At 39.1% G+C, this 22,918-nt stretch overlaps 1 protein-coding gene and 1 long non-coding RNA gene across 2 annotated transcripts in view; one reads left to right on the forward strand and one right to left on the reverse strand.

Moving 5' to 3' along the window:
* Positions 1-22,918, forward strand: part of LOC141369086 (uncharacterized) — a 36,779-nt gene that overhangs the window by 3,800 nt on the left and 10,061 nt on the right. The window contains exon 2 of the long non-coding RNA XR_012372638.1: positions 404-505. This is a non-coding gene — a long non-coding RNA (uncharacterized lncRNA). The remainder of the gene's footprint in view (positions 1-403; positions 506-22,918) is intronic.
* Positions 691-17,529, reverse strand: pcp4a (Purkinje cell protein 4a). The gene is made up of 3 exons (XM_055207864.2): positions 17,381-17,529; positions 2,512-2,560; positions 691-1,485 (listed from the first exon to the last, which is right to left on the reverse strand). Exons 1-3 carry the CDS (start codon positions 17,387-17,389, stop codon positions 1,352-1,354), a joined length of 192 nt encoding a protein of 63 aa, XP_055063839.1. The 5' UTR covers positions 17,390-17,529; the 3' UTR covers positions 691-1,351.

Genomic DNA, 22,918 nt, shown 5'->3' on the forward strand with positions numbered 1-22,918 from the left:
GAGTGGTGAGCAACGCAGTAGCTTTTTTATTTCCACATTTGTCTCTGCAAGCTTTAGCTTTTGGATCAGTATGAATCCCAAAGTGTTTTCTTTTCTATACTGGGTACATCAGCTTCTTTTGAATTCCCCTACCCCACTGAGACCTAATGAACCTGTCAGACCACAGCATGCGGTACCGAACAGAAGAACTCCAGTAATTAGACACGTTTTTTTTTTCCCCTAAGCATTTTTCATTAAAACAACCTACACATTTCTCACAAAGCTCAGTGTCTGCTGTTTACTGGATTAACATTAGGATATGAGGGTGTTGTGATGGTTGATGAGATTAGCTTCTGTCTTCTAATACTTTTCATTCATTACTTTAATGAATTAACATTCATTGATAATTCATTCACATTTACAGATCAATACACGAAGACAGGATCCGGAGATCAATGCAATTCCAGGGAAACTGAATCCAGCTTCCCTACAACCCAACTCATCATTGAGAACACCTTGAATAAAGGTACATTCAAAGCAAATTGGCTTCAGAAGGTACCATAGCATCACAAATAATAAGTGAACACATTTTAGTAATTTATTGGCTACAATGCATATTGCTTTTAGTGTTACGAATATGACCGTGTTTTAATGCATTTTGCAGATTTGGGACACACAAAGTGTCCAAGAAAAATGATATTAAAGACAGCATTTGTGTAGATCATCCCAATATTTATTAGGTTTACATATAGTTACTTTTTCTGGCTGTTTGGTGTCAGGAATATTACAATACACACTTTGCTGACAAAAACATAGACTTGGGGAAAATGATAATGATAAAACACAAACACAATATCATTTAGTCTATACAGGAATGCAACAGAGGTAAAATATATCTGTTTGAATCTTAATGATCTTTATCTGAGTTTCACACGACATACTGGATGTTTTCCTTGAGCAACATTCTTTCGCATTTGCAATGAACTTTAAGCACCTCCATTTTTTTGCTATTAAACACTTGAAGTAGAATCACAGGAGTGATTAAAGCTTTCAGATGGATGTTTTCAAACACTTCATTGTTACTGGGATAATTGTTACATCTGTATCAAAAAATAACAACAAAAATCATTTGAAAAGGAAAGAGTATTGTATCGAAAAATCTATGTACTAACTAAGGGAGCCAAATCACCAAAGATCACATTTTATTCCCGACAGATAAAAGGCAAATTCCCAGTTCACCTGTTATCCGCCACCCCCCGCCCCTAACCAAGACCCCTGCCCAAGAACAGTGCAGTTTATTTGACATGCATCTCCCTGCCCTAATGGTGATGTTGGGCCCATGTTGGCCCAGGGCCGCCCTGCACGGTCGTGATTATGATTTCACCGCCTGCTTCTTCTTCTGAAACTTTCTGAACTGCGATTGGATGGCGCAGGCAGCCTTCTCCGTCTCGGGGGCTTCCATGTCGATGTCAATGTCTTCTGCAGGGACGTCCTTCTTGGGTGGATCTGGTGGAAAGATCATATTATGCAATGAATCAATATATTTTTTTATAGTAGTTCAGACATAGCGTAGGCTTTCTTCTACTTTTCTTTGGTTGGTCAACAGCAAAAACTAAGTTGTACATTAAACCGATGTTTGGTCAAAATATAGTAAAGGGGTTATATGACGTTGCTAAAAAGAAAAAAAATTGTAGTGTAATGCAATGCATTTATGTGGTTTAATGTCCAAAGAACACATTATTTTTCACATATCATGCATTATTGTTGGTCTTCTATCCCCGGCCTTTCTGCAATGCATTGATTTTTACAAAGCACTTTATCATTTTGAAAAAGCCCAGCGTGCCCCGATTGGCCCGATACCTCAAGTGCGTAACTGAAATGTTACGCCCTTTACCAAAACACAGTGTCTCTCGACATGGCGGCGGCAACAATACTACAGCGAGAATAAAAGTTATGCCTTTATTTTTTGTGCACACATTTGGGCAGTGTAATATTCCCATACAGTGACTTAGATATATGGGGGCGTGTTTAAATGAGGCATTTTAGGAAGGCGTGGATGAGCCTTCACTTTAATTTTTAATCTTTGCGACTTTACAGATCTTCTATGTGCGCAAACAGACTTAAACACTCCAAAGTGAGGAAAACATGAATCGCATTATATGACCCATTTAGGTTAATTTTGTAATCATTTACTTACCTTCACGTCTTTTTTTAGACTTATATGATTTTCTAAATTCAATTTTGTCACTTACCTTCTAACAAAAAACATTTTATTTCAGTATTGGATAAAATATGACTTATGCCGTGCAAAGAGAAAGAAAAACATGCAGAATAAACGTCACAGGAAGATTTCAAGGGGATAGCCACATCATATTTTGTAACTTTTTTTGGTGTCGCAAGTGGTGCAAGCGCTGTATCACATATTTCAAGAGAAATCACCAGTATAGTGCCAAGTTTGACATACTTTGGTAATTTCAGGAGAATTGTATGATTTTATCTACAATAATTGAAGCGTAAAGTAATGATTTGTACCTTGTCCGCTTGATGGTTTGATGTTTCCAGTTGATCCAGATTCTTGTCTCTGTTAACAAACAAAAGATGAAACTTAGATATATGTGCAAGATTTTTATCAATTCAAAAATAATACTACATCCACAAATTATGAAACATTTACAATCCCAGATTCCTCTGGTGTGTTATGAGATCATCGGAATTAAGCGCTTCATATCCTGACTTATTAACTCGATGAATACAATGAACTTTAAACACTTGGGACGAGCTTTGATGCGTTGACGCTAAAGCGTTTTTCATCATTCTTGCTTTGTGTGTGTGTGTGTGTGTGTGTGTGTGTGTGTGTGTGTGTGTGTGTGTGTGTGTGTGTGTGTGTGTGTGTGTGTGTTAGTTTTGTTTTTTCCTGATGGCACTCGGCATGGATCTGGTTACAGTGAAAAGCGTGTCATTATATGCATGAGGATTATTCTACACACAGAGACACAATTTAATCATATTAGTCCCCCTCTCTTCCTCTCCTTTCTTTCTCCGTCTACCTCAATCAATCCTCTCGTGTTCACTTCTATCTTTGTCTTACAGACTCTGATAAACCTGTGAAATTTGCATGAGAATGTTTGGCAGGGGAAATTTGCGAGCACTTCACGTTGCTGGAGTTGCCAAAGCTTTTGACGCAGACCGCGCGGTTATTGCTTTGCATTAAGAAGTCGACGCGCAGAAATCATCCCACTGGATTGCACGCCATATAGTTTCTGGCTGTCGTGTGGAAGGGCGCTGTTGCATAAATTACAGTCATTCGAATGTCACAAAGCGTTGAACCCACAGAACACTTACTGTCACATTAAATGATAAAAGGTTGAGAAATGAAATGGAAATAAAAACCAAAGCCTCTGAATCTAAATGGCGCATTAAATGGCTTGACACACAGTTTTTCTCTTTTGCATTGACACATTTCCTTATTGAAACAGAGAGCTAAAGCCTTATAGGTTAGTCCCGTTTTTGCATGTACGGGAGGGTCAGTGTATAATGCATGTGAATGGAAATTTCGTCATTAGAATAGTAAGCGGGCACTTCACGTGGACTGCCAGATTTTTGTGTGCAATGTGCATGCGTCGAACATCTGTGTACAGTACGAGTCAAATAAACTATGCTTTGCAAGGCTGTGCATTCGAACGTTCATGTACACGTATAAACAAAGTATACTCCAGGCATAAGTTAGACATATAAAAAAGCTTTTTAAAACCTTTTTAATTATTTATTTGCCAGCAGGCTTTAGTATACGTCACAGTTATGAACCATGCTTTGCTACTTGCTGTTTTCAGGACAGGTGGTATAAAAAAGGGCATTTTTATTCTATAGACCATTTCATTAGACAAAACTTTTGAGTCCGTAAGTGCATAAGTCATATTTTGTTGGTATGTTTAAAATAAATGTTTAATATTTATGTTTGCTTCAAGTTTTTATTAACTTTCAGAAGTACACTAGTGTTTCAATGAAGCCCCCGATATACTTCTGAAAAAGTAGAAGAACAAACTAACGTTGGCACAGTTCGTACAGCTGTATCCGCATCTGTACGATCACTCATGTCTCAAGGGGAGACGCAGCATGTCAACCCGCGTCTTTAAAATTAATGTGTATAAAATGAGTATACGTACACTTACTGCGCTTCTGTCTCGATATGCAATCCCCTTCAGACCGTTTATTCACCATCTTAAAAGGTTCTTCAGATTATACAAAGGTAAGAAACAAATGGTTCTTCTAAAATGATTCTTCTATGGCATCGCTGTGAAGAACATTTTAAGCACCTTTATTTTTAAGAATGTAGAAAAACCATTCAGTCAAAGGTTGTTTAAAGAACCATGTCTTTTTATAATCTTTATAAGAACCTTTTTTGGAAAAAAAAAAGAACATTTTAGTTTTGGCAACGTTAACACGGCATTGCCAAACGTACCACCAACAATGGCGGATGTTGCATTATTATTAACTCTTTCACCGCCATTGACGAGATATCTCGTCAATTAAGAGAAAACGCTTCCCCGCCAATGATCAGATTTTATTATCCACCAGGTGGCGCCCTTCCGCAACTTTTTAAACCCGGAAGTATTGCCCTATGGCAGTGCTTCTCAAATAGTGGGGCGGGACCCCCAGGGGGGGCTCGAAGCGACACCAGGGGGGGCGCAAGAGACCCCAGGGAAAATACTTTTTCAGGAAGTGATTTGTAAAGATATTACACCCAAATCATACTGATATGCCGCTTGTGTTTTTTATTATTTTTTATTGATTATATTTAATTAAATTTTTCAGTATCAAATGGTCAAAAAATATTATACTTTAAATAAGGATTGATTTTTTTATTTCAGGCAAATTGATGCATTTTAAGTCTTTTCTGTTACAGACTAAAAAACAATGTTAACAAAGTTATTCTTTGTTGTAAGTTGATCGATATTTCTTTTTTTGTGTTTTCTTTTTGTGTTTTCTCAATGTTAATAAGGATACAATGTTTTGCAGATGTGTAATTTTATAGACAAATTATACTATTTACAGTTGCGGCGGAGAGTTGGGGGGGGGCGCAAAATGTTTACCTCTTCCTATGGGGGGGGGGGGGGGGGGGGCGTGACAGAAAATAATTGAGAAGCACTGCCCTATGCATGTCCGTGTCTGTTTTAAAGATCGCTCTGAATGGGAACTCTATGAAAAGTCTGTCACAAAATTGGAATTATCTCAGCTTTTTGCTCAAAATGTGGTGTTTTTGCAGAAACCTACCCATATTCAAAAGCTGATTACAAAAGAACCACTAAAGGTAGGATGAAACGTTTTTTTTGTTTGAAAGCAGAGGGTCTGTTCTTTCATTTGGTATATTGTATGTTTATATATTTAAAGAAGAACATTTTCTGGAAGGCATTGAACTTTGGTGAAAATCATGAAAAACGCTGGCGCTGGCAACTTTTTTTAAAAACGCTGGCGGTGAAAGAGTTAATGGTCATGGCATTACGTACCTACATTGTCATCCAAATGCGGCAAATCGAACGTGTACGTGCAGCTCAATGTAATTTATATAAACGGAGGTTGCAATTAAGAATAACGGTAAGTATATTTTATCATTAGCCTTAGCATGTAGCTATCCTTCTAGTATTGTGTCACAGTAACCCCACCCCGAGTCCCTGAAACAATCGGCAATGTTTTGGTGCTACTTAAAAAACACTTTTCTTGGTTCAGAGCCGGTGCTTTGGGTGTCGAAAAAGAAAGATCTGAACCAGCTCTCAAACTGCCTTGGTGGAAAAGGGGCAACAGAGAACTTCTTTCCATCCTTAAAGGGACGCTCCCCTTTTTTTGAAAATAGGCTCATTTTGTCAGCTGCCCTAGAGTTAAACATTTGTTTTTTACCGTTTTGGAATCCATTCAGCTGATCTCCAGGTCTGGTGGTACCACTTTTAGCATTGCTTAGCATAATCTATTGAATCTGATTAGACCATTAGCATTGCGCTAAAAAATAATCAAAGAGTTTCAATATTTTTCCTATTTAAAATTGGACTCTTCTGTGGTTGCATTGTGTGCTAAGACAGATGGAAAATTAAGCAGCAGGCGCAATGATATTATGCAGTGCCCAAAAATAGTCCCCTTCAATAGCAGGGGACTATTTTCGAGTGCTGCGTAATATCATTGCGCCTACTGCAGCCATGGCACGACAGCAAAGTCCTTGATTATTACACCAGAATGAGAGTATAGTTCCTAGCCATATCTGCCTAGAATATCTGCCTTTCTGATGGTCTTAGTACACAATGTAACTACAGAAGAGTCAAGTTTAAATAGGAAAAATATCAAAACTCTTTGGTTAATTTTGAGCATGATGCTAATGGTCTAATCAGATTCAATGGATTATGCTAAGCTATGCTAAAATTGGTACCGCCAGACCCGGAGATCGACTGAATGGATTCCAACTGGTAAAAATCAAATGTTTAAATCTAGGGGAATTTATTTTCAAAAAAGTGGAGTGTCCTTTAAGGGAAGTTCGTTCTTCTACTTCAACTGTAGTAGTAGATATATCATGGCCTCAAATTTATGAAACATGTAACCTATAGCACGATTTTAACACAATGAGGTGCAGTGAGGTGAATCTGAATCTGCAGAGGGACACTTTCCTGTCTCTAATCCTGTTTATGTGAGGCATAGCATCCGGCAGCATCAATACCAGCGCTGTTACATCTCTCTGTCCTGACAGTCTCAAACCACAGAGCCTCAAAGCTAATGCCATTAAACTTGGATTATTACATTGGGCTCCAGGGAGCCACAAACAAACTCATTAATTGAAGTGAACTGTCAGTCAATCGTGCAGCACGGCTGAAAATGAAGAGCTGTGTGTTTTCATATAGATTTATTTGAGTTAATTTAGTTTATCAGATTAAAAGTGTCTTTCTAGAGAGCTAAACATTTTAGGTCTTTAAGAGCCAAACCATCCTTAGCCACAGTAATGCAAATGCATAAAATATGTAGGTTTGTTGCTGTGTTCTTGTACATTGTTTTCTCTTTCAGTTCAACTTTGAGTTCATTTAGCTTAGCTGGTAGACCATAGCGTTGTGGGTATACATAAATACATAAATGTAGATGTCAAGGCGAGTTTATTTTGAAGGCAATCCTGTTCAGCAAGTTAACTCATCGTTTTGGCCGTCAACACATCTTGTATGAATGGCGGAGGTGTTTGTAGATAATTATAACACTCCTTTGTGTACTGACGTTTGTTACTACTACCCCATAATAACGCCTGAAGTATTTACAATGGAGCCGCACGCTTGGATTGCGTCAGCCAAGCATTCGCATCTGCAATAGCGCAGATTACGTTTCTGGACTCGTGAACACAACAGCTAAATTACGAAACAGAACGATCAGAAGATTGCTGTGTTTAGCTCAATCTGATAGCAAGACAGTTCTGCTCGGATGGTCAGGGGTCTGCAGTAAGTTGCAGATGAGGTCGTAATTCTTCAGGAAAGACCTGATCAGCAGAAAGTGGCAGCAAGTGAAGGAAAACGACCTTTCATCCAGTCAACCGTGAATTCACCAGCAATAATGCTGCCTTCCATTCCAAGCTGGATGTGGATTACTACTTAATATCTCCAGCTGACCATATAGAGCTCTGTTCTTGTGTCCTCAAAGGATAATGTTAGGAAACTAAAGGTCATATGTGTAGTGTGTAGTATTTTTTTAAACGCTATGTGTACTAAACAGGTTTTCATTTTTATGCAAGCACAGCCCAAACATCCATTTAAAATCACTTTAGGATATTATAGTGTGCTTTAATAAAAAGTACATTTAGATGTCCAAGATGCATCCTTGGTCCAGTGGGCCCGGGTCCAAACCACAATTACTGTCTACTGTCCAACAATACTAAAAGTGAATGATAATTTTGTTTATCACAATAAAAGTAGGAAGCCAAGAATAATGTTAAATAGAGATTGATAGTAGATAACAATGTTAATGTCTAAACATTGCCTACATTTGGGACGGACGAGTGGTTTGCAGAGATTTTTACTCCTTATTGTTCTCTTAGTCTCTCTCCCCCACCATATGTCTCACTCAAATTGTGGGTGTTCATAATGAACCGTGATGAAAACGATAATCACAATCATAATCTTCATTAGCTGTAGTGATGCAAGATTGGCAATGAAACCCATATGTACAACACATAACATTTTTAGTCGGTGTAAAAAGCCGTTTTTGTGTCTGTTGAAAGAAGCGCTGGGACACAAAACATTCCGTATTTGGAAGGCGCTTGCGGTGCATTACAAGCTTTACATTTTATCAGTATGCGGATGGATGGATAGATAGATAGATCTAGAGTTTCAATTGATTGCATTTTGCTGTTCTCTTTTGATTGACAGGATGTATCGGCTATGACTATCGGCTGTGTCAGTCAATAGCCGATAATTGACATTTTTTCCTTTATCAACCAATACCGATTATTTGCTGATATATTGTTGCATCTCTAATACATATGCATATAAAAGCAAAAAATAGATAAAATAAAAAAAATAGATAAAATAAATAAAAATGATTTGAACGCAGGTCCACTGTACCAAGAATGCCTCTTGGATATGCAAATTAACCATATAATAATATTTACAGTAATGCATAGGCTACCAGTAATCTTTTGTTAGTTTTGATGCATTGGTACTCTCCTCAACAGCCCACATTCTCTAAATTTTAGAGACGCACTCGTCCAACCTGGCAGTCCTCCCAAGTTTTGAGTGGTATCAGGCAGATTTCTTCCAGGCCAGTGGGCACGTCGGGGAAGTCATCAGCAGTTGCAAGTGCAAGTCTTGCATAAACCCTGACTTAGGTGTCACAGCGCATGCTGAACTTGTTCAATCCAGCAAGCGCACTGCAGACTTCGGCTTTGCGGCACAGTCCAGAGAATTTAACTTGATGCCTCAAAGATGCCCAAAGCTCAGCACTTCAGTGCCCTTCAGAGAAACGCTTGGCACTGCCACCCGATACCACAGCAACATCCTGCTCCTAACTGTTGAAAGTCTAATGAACAACCTCATTTCTTTCTATTGCCTGTGACAGCTGGATTCACTAATTATTATGAATGCGATTTAAACCCCATTTACAGATAAGCATTGAACCGAGCGCTGACAACTTCCTCCTCGAAGGTGATTTATGGACTTTCTCATGGTTTCCGAAAGCAACTCCGAAACACTTTTTATCGAGAGCTTTTCAAACCAATAGCGAGCACGAATCATCCAGCTGAAAGATTTGATCTATTAAAATGCAAATGAAACGTGTCCAACGATTAGCTTGCAGACGCGGCGAGAAAGCAGCAATGCAATGTTACACAGCTTTTAAATTCCTATCACATATACCATCTTTTTTATTCGAAGCCATTTGGAGAGCTATTTTTGTTTCTATTGGCAGCTCAAGATCGCAGAACGGGTGGCATGCTGCTCTCAACATCTATTAAGAATTTAAGGGAGAAACACACAACTAGGCCACAGACGGCTAAAGAGAGAAAAAAATAAAAACTCTGATTCAATGCGTCATATCTGAAGTCTAACAGATGCTCGGCTCCATGTAGGAAACAGGCTGGAAGAGAGCGGCTTCTATTTGAGCGCTTCGCCACCCGACAACACTGCAGGACGTAAATACAAAACTGGTAAAAGTGTGAAACCACAGGCGGACGATTTCACAAATGAATATCTCCCAGCAGATCTCGCTGTTGGATTGGAGCGCAAGATATTTATGGCCCAGAAACGTGTCACAGTCCACTGGGTTCAATCAAAAAATATCCATAAATTTAAACTCTAATTTGAAATCCTATTATAAGTAAATATTCATTTGACTATACGATTGAAATTGTAGTATTGTATAGGTTTTTGCAGATGTTGATTTTCTTGTAGGATCTGTTTTTTTAATAATGGTAGATCTTGGTGATTGTAAGTAAAGTGTAGTTGTGTAGTCTAATGTTATGTGTATCAAAGAGCCTCCACCCTAACCATAAGCAAATGTAATAATGATGCTTGTCTGAGCAAACACTACTAATTTCATTAACTAGACACCTGCATCCTGTTGGATCAGTGCCTTAAACTAATCAAAGGGTGAGTTGTTTTTTCACAAGCTTAAGAGTTTAAGTGTTTTTCATTGCCGTACCAAACCATTATTGTTGTGTAACCGTTCCGAATCATGCCGATCTGACCAAGCCAGTGCAGATATGGTTTCATTTTCCACTGTTGGGCTGATAATATCAACTTTTGAAAATGCGTCAGTCGTTTGGCAGAGTTTACAGACAGTATTAGATGTAAATAGTAAACGCGTTATAAAGGATGATCACTTATTTATACTTATTTATACACTTACACAATATGTGATTCATTTTTGGTTTACTTTATCAGTAACACTTGAATCTTTTAAAAAATTAGTGATTACTAAGTAATAAATTATTAATTTAATATTAATGCGTTATTATTTTTTAAGAGGACCTGTTACTTTGCTAAAAAGAACGTTATTTTGTTTATTTGGTGTAATAAATTGCGTTCGATTATGTGTGGTTTGATGTTCAAAAAAACGTACATTATTGATGCTCTCCTGTGTCCCGCCTTTCTGAAACGTGTTGATTTCTACACAGCTCATCGTTGGTATGCTCCGATTGGCCAGCTATTAAGTGCGTTGTGATTGGCCGAATACCTCAAGCGAGTGACGGAAATGTGACGCTCCTTACAATATTCGGAAGATCGGCTCCCAACAGGAGATATTATCTTCTTTACTACCACAAAAAAATGGCTCGGGTAAGACATAACAGATAACGATACAAAAAAAAAATAAAACCATGTCTGCATTTGTGATCGTAGAAACGGCAAACAACAAGCGCTACTGTACACTGCTTAAAACTTGTGTTTGAATCATGGTTTGAAAAGTCAGTAGCAAATTCTTTAATTATGAAAACATAAGCTACTTGCTGTGGGAACAATTATGATAATGTGCATTGTGTCCTCGTCAACTGGCTGCGGAAGTAAACTGTTGCCTACAATCCTTGCTTTCATTATAGTCCAAGAAGAGAGATTTCAGTTGAAGACGATAACTCGCGTCTTCGTAGACTTTGGCATTTGTAACTTTGAAGATCATTAACGGTAGATTCACACGGGGCGTATCCATTAACGCATTCCATTCACTTTTAATGGGTGACGTTATGCGTTGCCGAACTGAATTGTGGATCTGCGGCGTCGGCGTTCCTGCCGTTGCTCACGGCAGAAGTAGAACATTTCTCAACTTTTCAAGCGGCAATGCGTGCGTCAGCTAATCAGATCGCCTTATGCAAATAACCTAGGCTGAGCCAGCCAATTACGTTTATGGAAGACCGGAGCATGTGTTGCGGCCACTGTGATTGGCTGTTGGCCAAGCTCCAGACAAGCCTTCAGTCAAGCGTTAAGTGTAAATGTACCGTCACATGTACTAACACACATTTACACACCAAAAGAAATGGAAAATCATAAAATGGAAAATAGGGGCTCTTTAATCTCCAATATGTTCTCTCCAAAAATACTGGCGGTCTTTGTTAGATATGCATAGCTGTTTATTGTTTCTGTCATTTGCATTGATTAATGTATTCCACTATGGGTCTTGCGCTGCAACGAGCTTCTCTCCCACAGATTTAGGATTAAATTGAAATTTCATTACGACTGCCACTAGGGGGCGAACTCCGACAGTCATGTCCTAATGTCGTGTAAAGTGGAACGATGGCTTTAGACAACTTTGCTGAGAATTCTGGGCCAAGAACAGTTTGTAATCGTGCCGTGCCGAAGTGGAAACATAATGCATCATTCCTTATTCTTATAAGGTTTAGCCTGTTGTGAAAAAGCTATTTGACTCTTATTTGGCTGTGTTCCATTAATGACAAAGCTAAAATAATATTCTGCGCAGTGAAGAAGAATTGTGTGATTTATAGTACAATATCATCTGCAAGGATGTCCCCAGTGCAGAGAAAACACTGTTCCAGAAAGCTGCACATCATTGTTATTGTTTCACAAGCCTAATGAATAAACATTACAGCGGAAGAAAAGAGGGATATAACAACGGAGGATGAAAAGTGAAATAAAACATAGTTGCAAAGCTAATCACACATGTTTGTAAAGATTGCAAATGATTGACAGCTATTTTAATTTGTTCTATATTGGCCACCTGCTGTATTTATGTACAGTACATGAGCAAATGACAGGACAAGTCGTTTTAGATGTATCCATCCACTAGCCTGTCCTTTAGTAGCAATGGAATCTATTTTTCCCGCTGAGATAATCCAAGCAAGACTAATGAGGGGGCGCATGCACTCCTCATCAAATATTTAGTGACATTAATGATGGCAGCAGCCCGCATGCCGGCACGTCCCACCATGCGCCTTAGTTTTCCTGCATCAGAGGAGCCCACTGGCTTCCCTTTGAGCAGAGATCTGGATGGCACACTTGTTCGGGGAGCAAGACCGTATTGTCTCAGAGAACCAGTTTAAAAAATGAAATGTCGGCTAATAGCATAATTCATTATCATTTAATCGCCAAATCTATGTAATTTCAACCCCGTTTCAACCTATTTACAACCTTATGTGGAACACATTCTGTAATTCTGATGTTTTCCTTGTGTCATTTTCAATACAATGAACGTTTCGCTTAATATTATTTGTTGAGTTCACAGAAGGAAAGGTGTTTGGTAAAATCTTCATCATGGACTTTTTAATGCTCTGTATTATCTCCGCTTTCCGTCTTAACCTCCTATTGCTCTATATGCTGTCGCTGTCGCTTTTTCATTCTTTCCTTTCTCTATCCCGTTCAGTCACATTTCCCTTTCGTAGCGGCTGCAGAGATTGCTGCTCAGCTGCTGAGGTTGGGCAGTAGTTTCAACCTTGTTTCAACCTATTTTCAACCTTCTGTGGAACACATTCTGTAATTCTGACATTTTCCTCGTGTCATTTTCAATTCAATGAACGTTTTGCTTAATTTTATTTGTTGAGTTCCACAGAAGGAAAGGTGGTTAGTAAAATCTTCCTCATGGACTTTTTAATGCTCTGTATTATCTCCACTTTCCATCTTAACCTCCTATTGCTCTATATGCTGTCGCTGTCGCTGTCGCTTTTTCATTCTTTCCTTTCTCTATCCCGTTCAGTCACATTTCCCTTTCGGAGCGGCTGCTGAGATTACCGCTCAGCTGCTGAGGTTGGGCAGTAGTTTCAACCTTGTTTCAACCTATTTTCAACCTTCTGTGGAACACATTCTGTAATTCTGACGTTTTCCTCGTGTCAGTTTCAATACAATGAACGTTTTGCTTTATATTATTTGTTGAGTTCCACAGAAGGAGAGGTGTTTGGTAAAATCTTCCTCATGGACTTTTTAATGCTCTGTATTATCTCCACTTTCCGTCTTATCCTCCAATTGCTCTATATGCCGCTGCCACCTCATTCTTTCCTTTCTCTATCCCGTTCAGTAAAATTTCCCTTTCGGAGCGGCTGCAGAGATTACGGCTCAGCTGCTGAGGTTGGGCAGTGAGCTGGAGTCGAGACTCTTTCTGGCAGTTTAAGGGGATTACTGACGATCCGAGTGGAATCTGTGTGTGTTGTCAGAATGATTATGGTTTGAAAGCAGGATGAATCACAAACATGACTGTAATAAACAGCAGACATAAATCATCACAGAGTGGATGCAGGTTTTGCATGTGACATTAAAAAGTGGGCTTAAATATATAAGGACTATTTCACAGAGTTTGAAACGGAATGGGTCACACCTAACAATATATTGTACATTGCAAAGGCGTTGAGAGAAATTTACACCCCGTCATGGGTGTGATTAAGGCGTGATGGCCTCTAAAGCCACTGTACTATGTTTCATATGTTTTTGCGCATTACACTTTTACAAGTGTTTAGGCACTTGTGTGTCTATGTTTGTGAATTTATGTTTATATAAAGTCGACACTTTAACTATCAAGTTTTACAGTTGTAAAGTCATGTTTACTGTATTTAACCTCAATATTCCTCATATTCCTTAACTAAATAATTAATCTTTGGTTTCCTCAAGAACTGCGTCTAAGAATTGCTGATCTGTCAAATTTGCTCAGTAGTGTTCTCCAACAGTGGGTGTAATTCACTATAGACTCCTTTAATCTTCCAATTGGGGATCAAAAGGTTGAGATGGATGTAGTCAGCCAACCATCCCTCTCTAGCTCTGCTTTCTTCAGCCCCGCCACTTTCCATGAATCAATAGTGAAGCCTTCAAAATCCAGCCTGTTCCGAGGAGAGACCGGTGCAAATCCCTTTCTGCCCGTAATGGCTTCAGGATCTGACAGGCGGTTCAATACTGTGTACACATTGCTGAGACATCAGGGATACGGCGGAGTGCTGAGTTGCAGGAGACTCCTGCGATTTTGCGCTCGAGTCCACTGAGGGCAACTGACCAAGGAAATAAACAATAAATCTGCCCCTCGCAATGCAGGATCCATGATCTAGTGCCACGCTGTCGGATGTTTAATGCGGCGAGAGCGATATGAAGATATAAACGGGGCAGGCAGAAGGAAAGAAATTGCGTGCCCTAGACCCTGTTGTTTATGAGCCTGGTCTGCATGCAGTCTGGTTTCCCAAACGCGCACATTTCCTCTTTATCCACGTGGAAGATGCAGAAGCGCTGGGCCATAATGGATAAAAATCAATTGTCAGGCTTGATTACATCCAGTGTTTGCATCCCGAGGGCCAAAAGTTGCTTTTGATCTCCGTCAAGTTCATAGCACATGGAGCTGCTCAATTTAGGTTCTCTTTATAACCACAAAGCAGAGCACCATTTAGGCTTCAGACTGTGTCATGATATTAAATAGATTGTATCTATATAGTATGCCTTTCCACTTGATGAAATTCAAACAAAAGTTTTGTACACTGATGTTTGGACAACCATTTGTATATAACATTTTAATATTTTAAAAACTAAGATTTAAAATGTAAAGGTTTGCAGGGAATACAGTGACTCAGGGTACGTTGAATAACATACAAAAATTCTGCTTTACGTTTTTAAACACTTGTTAAAGCATTCCCAACTAAAAGCTGTATTATGTGGACCAGGCCAGAATTTGGCAATGTCGCACGATCATGCATCCGCATGACATCACCATTTTCAAAAATTCACATTTTTGTTGTTCATACAAAGATGTTAATACGTTTTTCAAAAACTTGCACTTGCGAAAGTTTGCATTTCCCAAAAATGTCACTGTAGTGTAAAAAATGGCCAAAACAAATATAACTTTTCAGTTTTTAGTTGAAGAGGTGTTGTGTAAACAGTCCAATGTAAATGTAACTTTAATAGTATCATATATTAGCTGCATTATGAGAAGACAGGCTTGCACTACCCATAATTGTCTATAAGCATCATTAGCTTTTCACTGTTGCATTAGTCTTTGTTCATTAGAAATGTTATTCTCATCATAATCATTTTACATTGTAATTATGAAATTACATTGCATTTTTGTAGATTAATGACAGATGTCTAAACATTATGGTCCAGATGCAAATATCTCCTGCGTTACATAATCCTATACAGCACTAATTCATTAAAATCGGCTTAATATCTCCATGTGGAGTGCAGTTCAATCTCTACCCTGACCTATAAATCTGGATCTTCTGGATTTTACACGTTGTAAAAAATGGAAAAGTTTAATCATTTTAAAAAATAAAATTAAAACTTATATTTTTCTCCTAAAGTGACGAAAAAAGTTACATTTTAGGTGTTACCAATTGAAGTAATTTTTTTAGTTAAACCAACTTTTCACTTTTTTCTTTTTTTTCTTTTCTGGGAATGATAGAAAGGTCCAGAGAAATAGTAATTGTTCCTCTGCTGTGAGTTTAGGTCACCACTGATTCTCTGTAATCCTGATCTCTTTGTCCGATAACTCAATGCAATGTATTCTTAATCAAAATCTATTTAATCCCTGTTTAATCTAAACTGAAATGCCTAATCTAGAGAACCTGTATTAAAACAAGAGATTACACTCCAAACGTACACATTGTAGACACATGTAATTTAGACACTTAAAACTGGAGAGTTCTGTTGTGCGTTCACAATTTTTATTAAGGATCCCACTTCAATGTTCACTCTTTATACCACGCACTAATTAAAAACAGAAAGGCAGGTAATTTTATGCACTGTAGTTTTATGTACATCTAATGAGAATCTTTTTATTATCGAGAGAGGATTGTGCCCACCTGCACTTTATCCCTTTCCACCCACATCCCTGACAGCTGGGAATTCTGGTGATATATTTCAGGACATGCAGTCTACCTTTAATCCTTCCTTTTTTTTTTTGAGAATCTTATTTTGCTCCTCTTTGAAAGAACCGTACTGTTGGAGCGGGTTCAGGGAAGACCTTTAATAATTCAGGGACTGCTCCATACTCAGCACCTGGGAGTTTCCTATGCTTCTCCAGCATTTTTAGATTACAAAGCTGCCATGTGCTCACTGTGTATATCTAATATACATAGGCTAAGATGCCATCAGATTTATCCGATCATGCGCAGTGCAGCAGCACATGCTTGGCAAATATTACAATTGTGTATGCATTTTTTTAGGAAGATCAGACTGAACATTTATGTAACATCCCCGTGTTGGGTTCCCGCAAGAGGATCCTCATCGAGTGCTGCAGTGGGTCGGCGCGCGTTTAGCCCGTGCGCGCGCTCAGCATCAAAGACAAGCGCGCGCGCTTCTGGCATCTCGAGCGCTTCCAGGCAGATGCGAGCGCGTGTTCGAGTTTGTAGATTCAAATCAGTTTTTAGTTGAGACCACGTTCGTACATCTACACAATGACAATGCAGCTAGGCGGAGAAAATGCACGTTTGAAAAATGTACTAATGTGCCGTAAAAGCAGAATTTTGTTATACACCAAACTGCAAGAAAAACAAAGGGTTTGTGTACGCGCGTCTATTTATAAAACATGGTCAGTAGTAAATCCGAATGAACAAAATGTCAGTGTCACTAGTAAGAACTATAAAGCATCTTACTGCAGGTTCGTGTCAGAGTCTTGATTGACAGCTGTCATTTGTTGCATCATTCAGCAGCGCGGCGTTAATGCTGATTCGACAATCAGCCCGAGCGCGCAAAAGCGACAACGCGATGCTTGCTTTAATACGCTCAATACTCCGCTTTATTAAACATTTTGCTCTGCGCGGACAAATATCACACGGTTAAAAATGCATACGCGCTCAAACTCAACAAATGTGATTTAACTATGCACTATCAATGCGAGTTTAATGCGTTGTCAACGTTCATATACAGTTGCCAGCGACATTTCACTAAAAAACAATTTACACCTATAGGGAAACCCGTTACCTCATCTCACAAGCGTTACAGTAGAGCTATGGTTATCATGGTACTGTAATAAGAGTGCTCACCTCACTCATGTTGGAAGAAGAAGATGATGATGTTGCGTGTAATCGGCACGAGAGCAGCAGTGATGCAGTCCTCTAGTCCGCGCGCTGCGTGGGTTTGCGCGCCTGCTGGAGTTTTATACTTGGAGCTCCAACTCCCTTTCATGTCATCACGTTTGCAATAAACCAATGAAAAGCTGCCGGTGTCTACCGTTGTGCTACCAGTTTAATCTGCTGAATAAATAACGGAGCGCACCATTGCAGGCTTTGGGATTGTATTGAAAATATTTTATTATCAGAGTATGCGTAATGAAATGTCATACTGGAAGAGATGTGTGTAGTACAGGACAGTATGTTTAGTATCAGGACATTTTGAATGCATTGAATTCAACTAGTACAAATGTGTTTACGATCTGTACTGCATTAAACCCATCACATTAATACCACCTATTTTTATTAGGCTATATAAACAAAATATGTTTAACAATGAATATCGGTCATAATATTTTCAAACCGTCTATCCACCCAGAAATATTCACAATGTTCACTGCATATCTTGTAAATTAACATGTCTTGATAATACTATCCAGGTATAAACAAAATATGTTCAATGCATGTGTGTCTAGACTAGAGGGCATACTGTAGAAATTACCCCTCCCCAGTATTTATACAGTAAATAATGAAAACCAAATACGCCCTTGGTGTGAGTACACAACCTTCACACTGAACGGCTAATGTACATATACTGTATTGTTCAAAGAAAAAAGGCAGATTTGGTAAACATCATCAAGAAGCGGCCAAACAAGCTCTCGAAATGTATTTAGTATTCAGTTTGCACCTCTGTGCATTTAAGCAGAAATGGGTTGGTTTAAGGCAGGTGTTCCCTCTACATTCTGAGAGGCACCTGGATACAGACACGGCATCTCGCTGCGTGCAGTCAGAATATACCTGGGATTCGCTGGATTCAGATTCCAAGGCAACAGCTTCAATGCAGCAGTGGTTCTTGGCAATAAATATAGTTTGGATCAATGCAATCTTTAAAGGAGATGCAGGGAGATGCCTCATCAGCAAAAGACCTCTCCTACGCTGATAAAAACAAACCACATCTAGAAAACGACTGATCTTTATTTCTGATTCTTTTGTGAAATTAATGTATTGTGCAGTCTTGAACGTGAACAGCGTTTGGGGTATAAAAGATGCATCTGCACCATGGGAGCTTCACTTCTGGGAGAATTCCTGTTTGCATGCTGCCACCCACAAACTAACACAATTTGAAATGATTTTGGAGCTTTCGGCTGCAGATTCACACAGCGTCTGTATAATCGCTAAGCAGCGAGTTTGATTATCACAGATGTTATCGTTGTTCTCAACAGATGAGCTCCATTAAACACGAGCTATTTCTCTTGCCGTGTTGAGATGCATCTCGAGTGATGCATCTGCAGTCAAGTCATACAATTGTGTGACGGATATTTCTGTCTTTTGGCCCTTTCATCTTTTGTAACGTTTTAATTTGTTGGCCCGTTCAAAGTCATTAATCTGAGATTGTCAATTGTTTGTCCTCCAGCGGAAAAGGGAAGACTCACTGTAGCCATTTAAATAGAGACATTTTAATGGAGATTGGGAAATTGAAAGGGAGTCAACCATAGCAGTCTTACTGGCATGCAAGCCGGTTAGACTGTAAATTCATGTTGACTGAACAGGCTTGAAGAACTCAAGACGATGTGAACATCTGCTATGAGATTAATAAAAATGTGTTCCTAAAGTAGAGCATTGGACACACATAAGCTACTGATAAAATGTATACTTTGTATATGCACTGTAAGTAACTTCGGATAATGCAGAAATGTTATTGTAAAAATCTCTGCATTTCCAGCACTTTAATTCAAATCACATCTTTCTAGAAGGTCACTGCTCTTCCTTTACATAAGAGAATTGTGCTCAAATCTGTATTTTTGGTCTTTCATAAATAAACAATGCCACAGACGGCCTCATTTTAGTGGCACAGCCTGGTGTCTTATAATGTCTTCGTTGCCCCCGAGCTCAGAGTTAGTCGTTCTCTCAGAGTTACATTGCATCACTTTAGTGCTGACAGATCAGTCTCATTTTCAGCTGTGCCTCAGAAAACGTCCCGGTGATCGACTTCCATATTGTGACGACGTATTTCCAAATGATACAGAATATCACACAAGGAAGGTGTGGCTTGTGTTACACTGTGAATTGATTGGATATTAAAGTAGGCGTTTCATTCATAAATGGACCTCGCGGCAGACTGGCAGTTGGAGGGGGCGGGGTTAACAGATCCTCCCGCCCAAGCCGTCTAGCTTATGTCATCAGAAAATGACGTTGAGTTGAGATGTTACGGATAAATTGTTTATTATAAAGTTTGCAGTGTTTCATTAAAAAATAAGAATTGTCCGTTTTGATTTCATGGGGACTTTAAGGGTGCTTTCACACCTGCCTCATTTAGTTTGGTTAAATCGTACCAGAGTTTGATAGCTCACTTGGTGCAGTTCGCTTGGGCAGGTGAGAATGCAGCAATCGAACTCTGGTGTGCACCAAAAACGGACCAAACAAGCGGACCGAGACCTCCTTGAAGAGGTGGTCTCGGTACGAACTTTACAGCGGTTTGTTTGTGGTGAGAACACAATCCAAGATTGAACCGATCTAACTGCAAAAGTACTGCGCATTTTGGACTAAACCAGCTGCCGTAGTCAGCTTTGCAGTGCATTATGGGATAAGGAAGTGTTTGTTGACAGTTTGGTAAGATTACTTGTAGTACCCGAAATGTTTTACTCCAAAACATTATAGCAAAAAAACTTAAATTTCACCTTAACTCTTTCGCCGCCATTGACGAGATATCTCGTCAATTAAGAGAAAATGCTTCCCCGCCAATGACGATAACCCTAACCCAATACTGCTATTATCCACCAGGTGGTGCACTTCCGCAACTTATACAACCCGGAAGTAGCGCCTCACGTGAAAGAGAAAGAACGTGTATGTTTTAAAGATCGCTCTGCATCTGATCTCTATCAAAAGTCCTTCGCAAAAATGGAATTATCTCAGCTTTTTGCTCAAAATTGGGTGTTTTTGAAGAAACCTACCCATGTTTGAGAGGTGATTACAAGAGAACTAATGAAGGTAGGATGAAACGGTTATTTTTTTTGAAAGCAGAGGTTCTGTTCTTTCATCTGATATATTGTTTGTTTATATTTTTAAAGAAGAACATTTTCTGGAAGGCATTAAACTTTTGTGAAAATCATGAAAAATGCTGGCGCTGGCTGGCAACTTTTTTAAAAACGCTGGCGGGGAAAGAGTTAAAGGCACTACTTTTATTGTAGTCATAAGTAAAGCGTGTTTTTCCGTCAAAAGAAAAACTTAATTTAGTTACGACTCAATGTGGAAATGGTAACGCAACAACAAGTGTACGACGTGTCTTGTGGTAAAACTGCCGACCAATCAAAATGCAGTGGGAAGAGATCTCTGGACCTGGATCCAGCCCCGCCCCTTGGATCTGAATCAAACCCCGCCCCCTGGATGTTGTGTTCTGCATGAGGCGCTACTGCCTTTCTGTTTACTTCTTGGGTTCCGTTGGAATTTCGCGCATTGATTCTGACCAATCGAGAAGCAGTTTAGGAAATACGTTCAGAGACATGTGGCCAATGAGTGATGTGGAAGTTATCACACAACTGAATTTTGGTTCGTTTCATGTGTGTGATGTGAAAAGGAACCAAAACTGCTAAAAAAGCTACAATGTAATTTTTTTCTTTTGGTCCAGACCAAATGAACCGAACTACAGATGTGAAAACGCCCTAAGACCTTCCCTGCCTTATGTTGTGTACACTGTTCGATTATATGAATCCACAACAGACCTCCAGCCGAACCTGACTCCGATAACAAATAACACATTAAACCGAATGTTTAATTAAAGTCTACATCTTGTGATTACTTTTCAACTATTCTTTACCCAGACAATCCTTTGAGAATCTTTAAACTTTAATTAAAGTCCTTCCTGATAGACTATCAATGACCATTAGCAGAATGCTGTGAATCATCTCCATTGCATCGCTGGCAGAGAAACTGCCTACACAGAAATGACCGCAGGCGGAGCGGAGGAGGGAAACGCATTGGTATTGATGCAACCTGGACCTTGCAGCATTCAGGTCCTGTGACTAACAGAGGAAACCCCTCTCTTAGACCGACCATAGTGTCGGTTCGCTCTTTCCTTTTGCATATGTATTATTAATAGTGCTTGCTAATACAAGCATCACTTTTATTGCTCATACTTAGACCAATATTCTAATTCAATTAGTTTTACTCTTAACAACGAAAATGCTGCACAACATGCCGCAATCATTACATGTTTAAATATTTAGTGTACGGTTTCGAGCAACATGCTTTCCCTCCAATGAGATTTCTGTGTGGGATGGGGCTACCCAGCACTTCATTACAGAAATAGAAACAAAGTGGTACCACATCACTGTCAGCATCCATTCATATATCCATCCATTCAGTATTATGGATTTCATGACCTCATTGAATCAAATGCTCCTCTATTCAAATATATTGATTGCAACGTGCAGTAAATTTTTTTCTTGTTACTTGCTGATACGAGAAAATCATGCCCATGGTACATCTGCCCATATGCACTGGAGTTAAAGCAATAGTTCAACCAAAAATGTTTTTTTTTCAGTTTTGAAAAACCATTGAGCTTTCATAGTATGATATAAATACTTATGGAAGTCAAGGGTGCTCCAAAACGGTAAATGATAACAGTATTTTTATTTTTAATCTAAACACACCAATGAGATCTGTGCAATACTGCATCAGAGCTTAACTGTATTAGAGCCATTGATGTTAAAGCTGAAATCTACCTGATCGGTTCATTAGTAAATTGAGACTGGTTAGAAACCAAATCTAAATGCACTTAATATAATTTTATCCCATTTTAGAGCCTATATGAAAATTGAGTTGGAGAAGCATTAAGTAGCATTAGTGATTATGATGGCATCCCACCGTGATGAGTCAAAATTTAACCCATAAAGCAATTTTTGAGCTTAGAATCGAATCTCAAGGCACATAATGAAGAATCTGTCATTGACGTCATTCGGCTAATGAATTCCTCTGCGAGGTCCTGCTGATCAGCGTAGCGTTTTCAGTGGGAAGTACAGAAATAGCACAACATTTTCAATAATACGCTCAGCAACGAGTCTTAAATGCTTGCCCCATGCAGCACAACAGAAGCCAGTTCTTGTGGCTTATAGACAGAGAGAGAAAGGGGATAATGACAGCTTTGCTTCTCTCTAGAGGTTTTTTATGAAGAAGTGATAACATCTTTAAAATCAAGAGACAATGTCAAAAGCATTTGGCAAAGGTGATAATACTTCCGCTCATCATTACCTCTTAAATGGTCGCCTAATCTCATGCTATATCTTCTGGCAAGACCATCTGTGTGCTGAAGCTTTAGATGTCACCATCTTTCTGCGTGGTGTTCCAAAACATCATGGTGGTTCATTAACCTCCGAAGTGCCTTTAGGAAAAGCTCCCGCAGGACTGTGTAGACAA

This window comes from Misgurnus anguillicaudatus, chromosome 12 (assembly GCF_027580225.2).
Source record: "Misgurnus anguillicaudatus chromosome 12, ASM2758022v2, whole genome shotgun sequence".
NCBI lineage: Eukaryota > Metazoa > Chordata > Actinopteri > Cypriniformes > Cobitidae > Misgurnus > Misgurnus anguillicaudatus.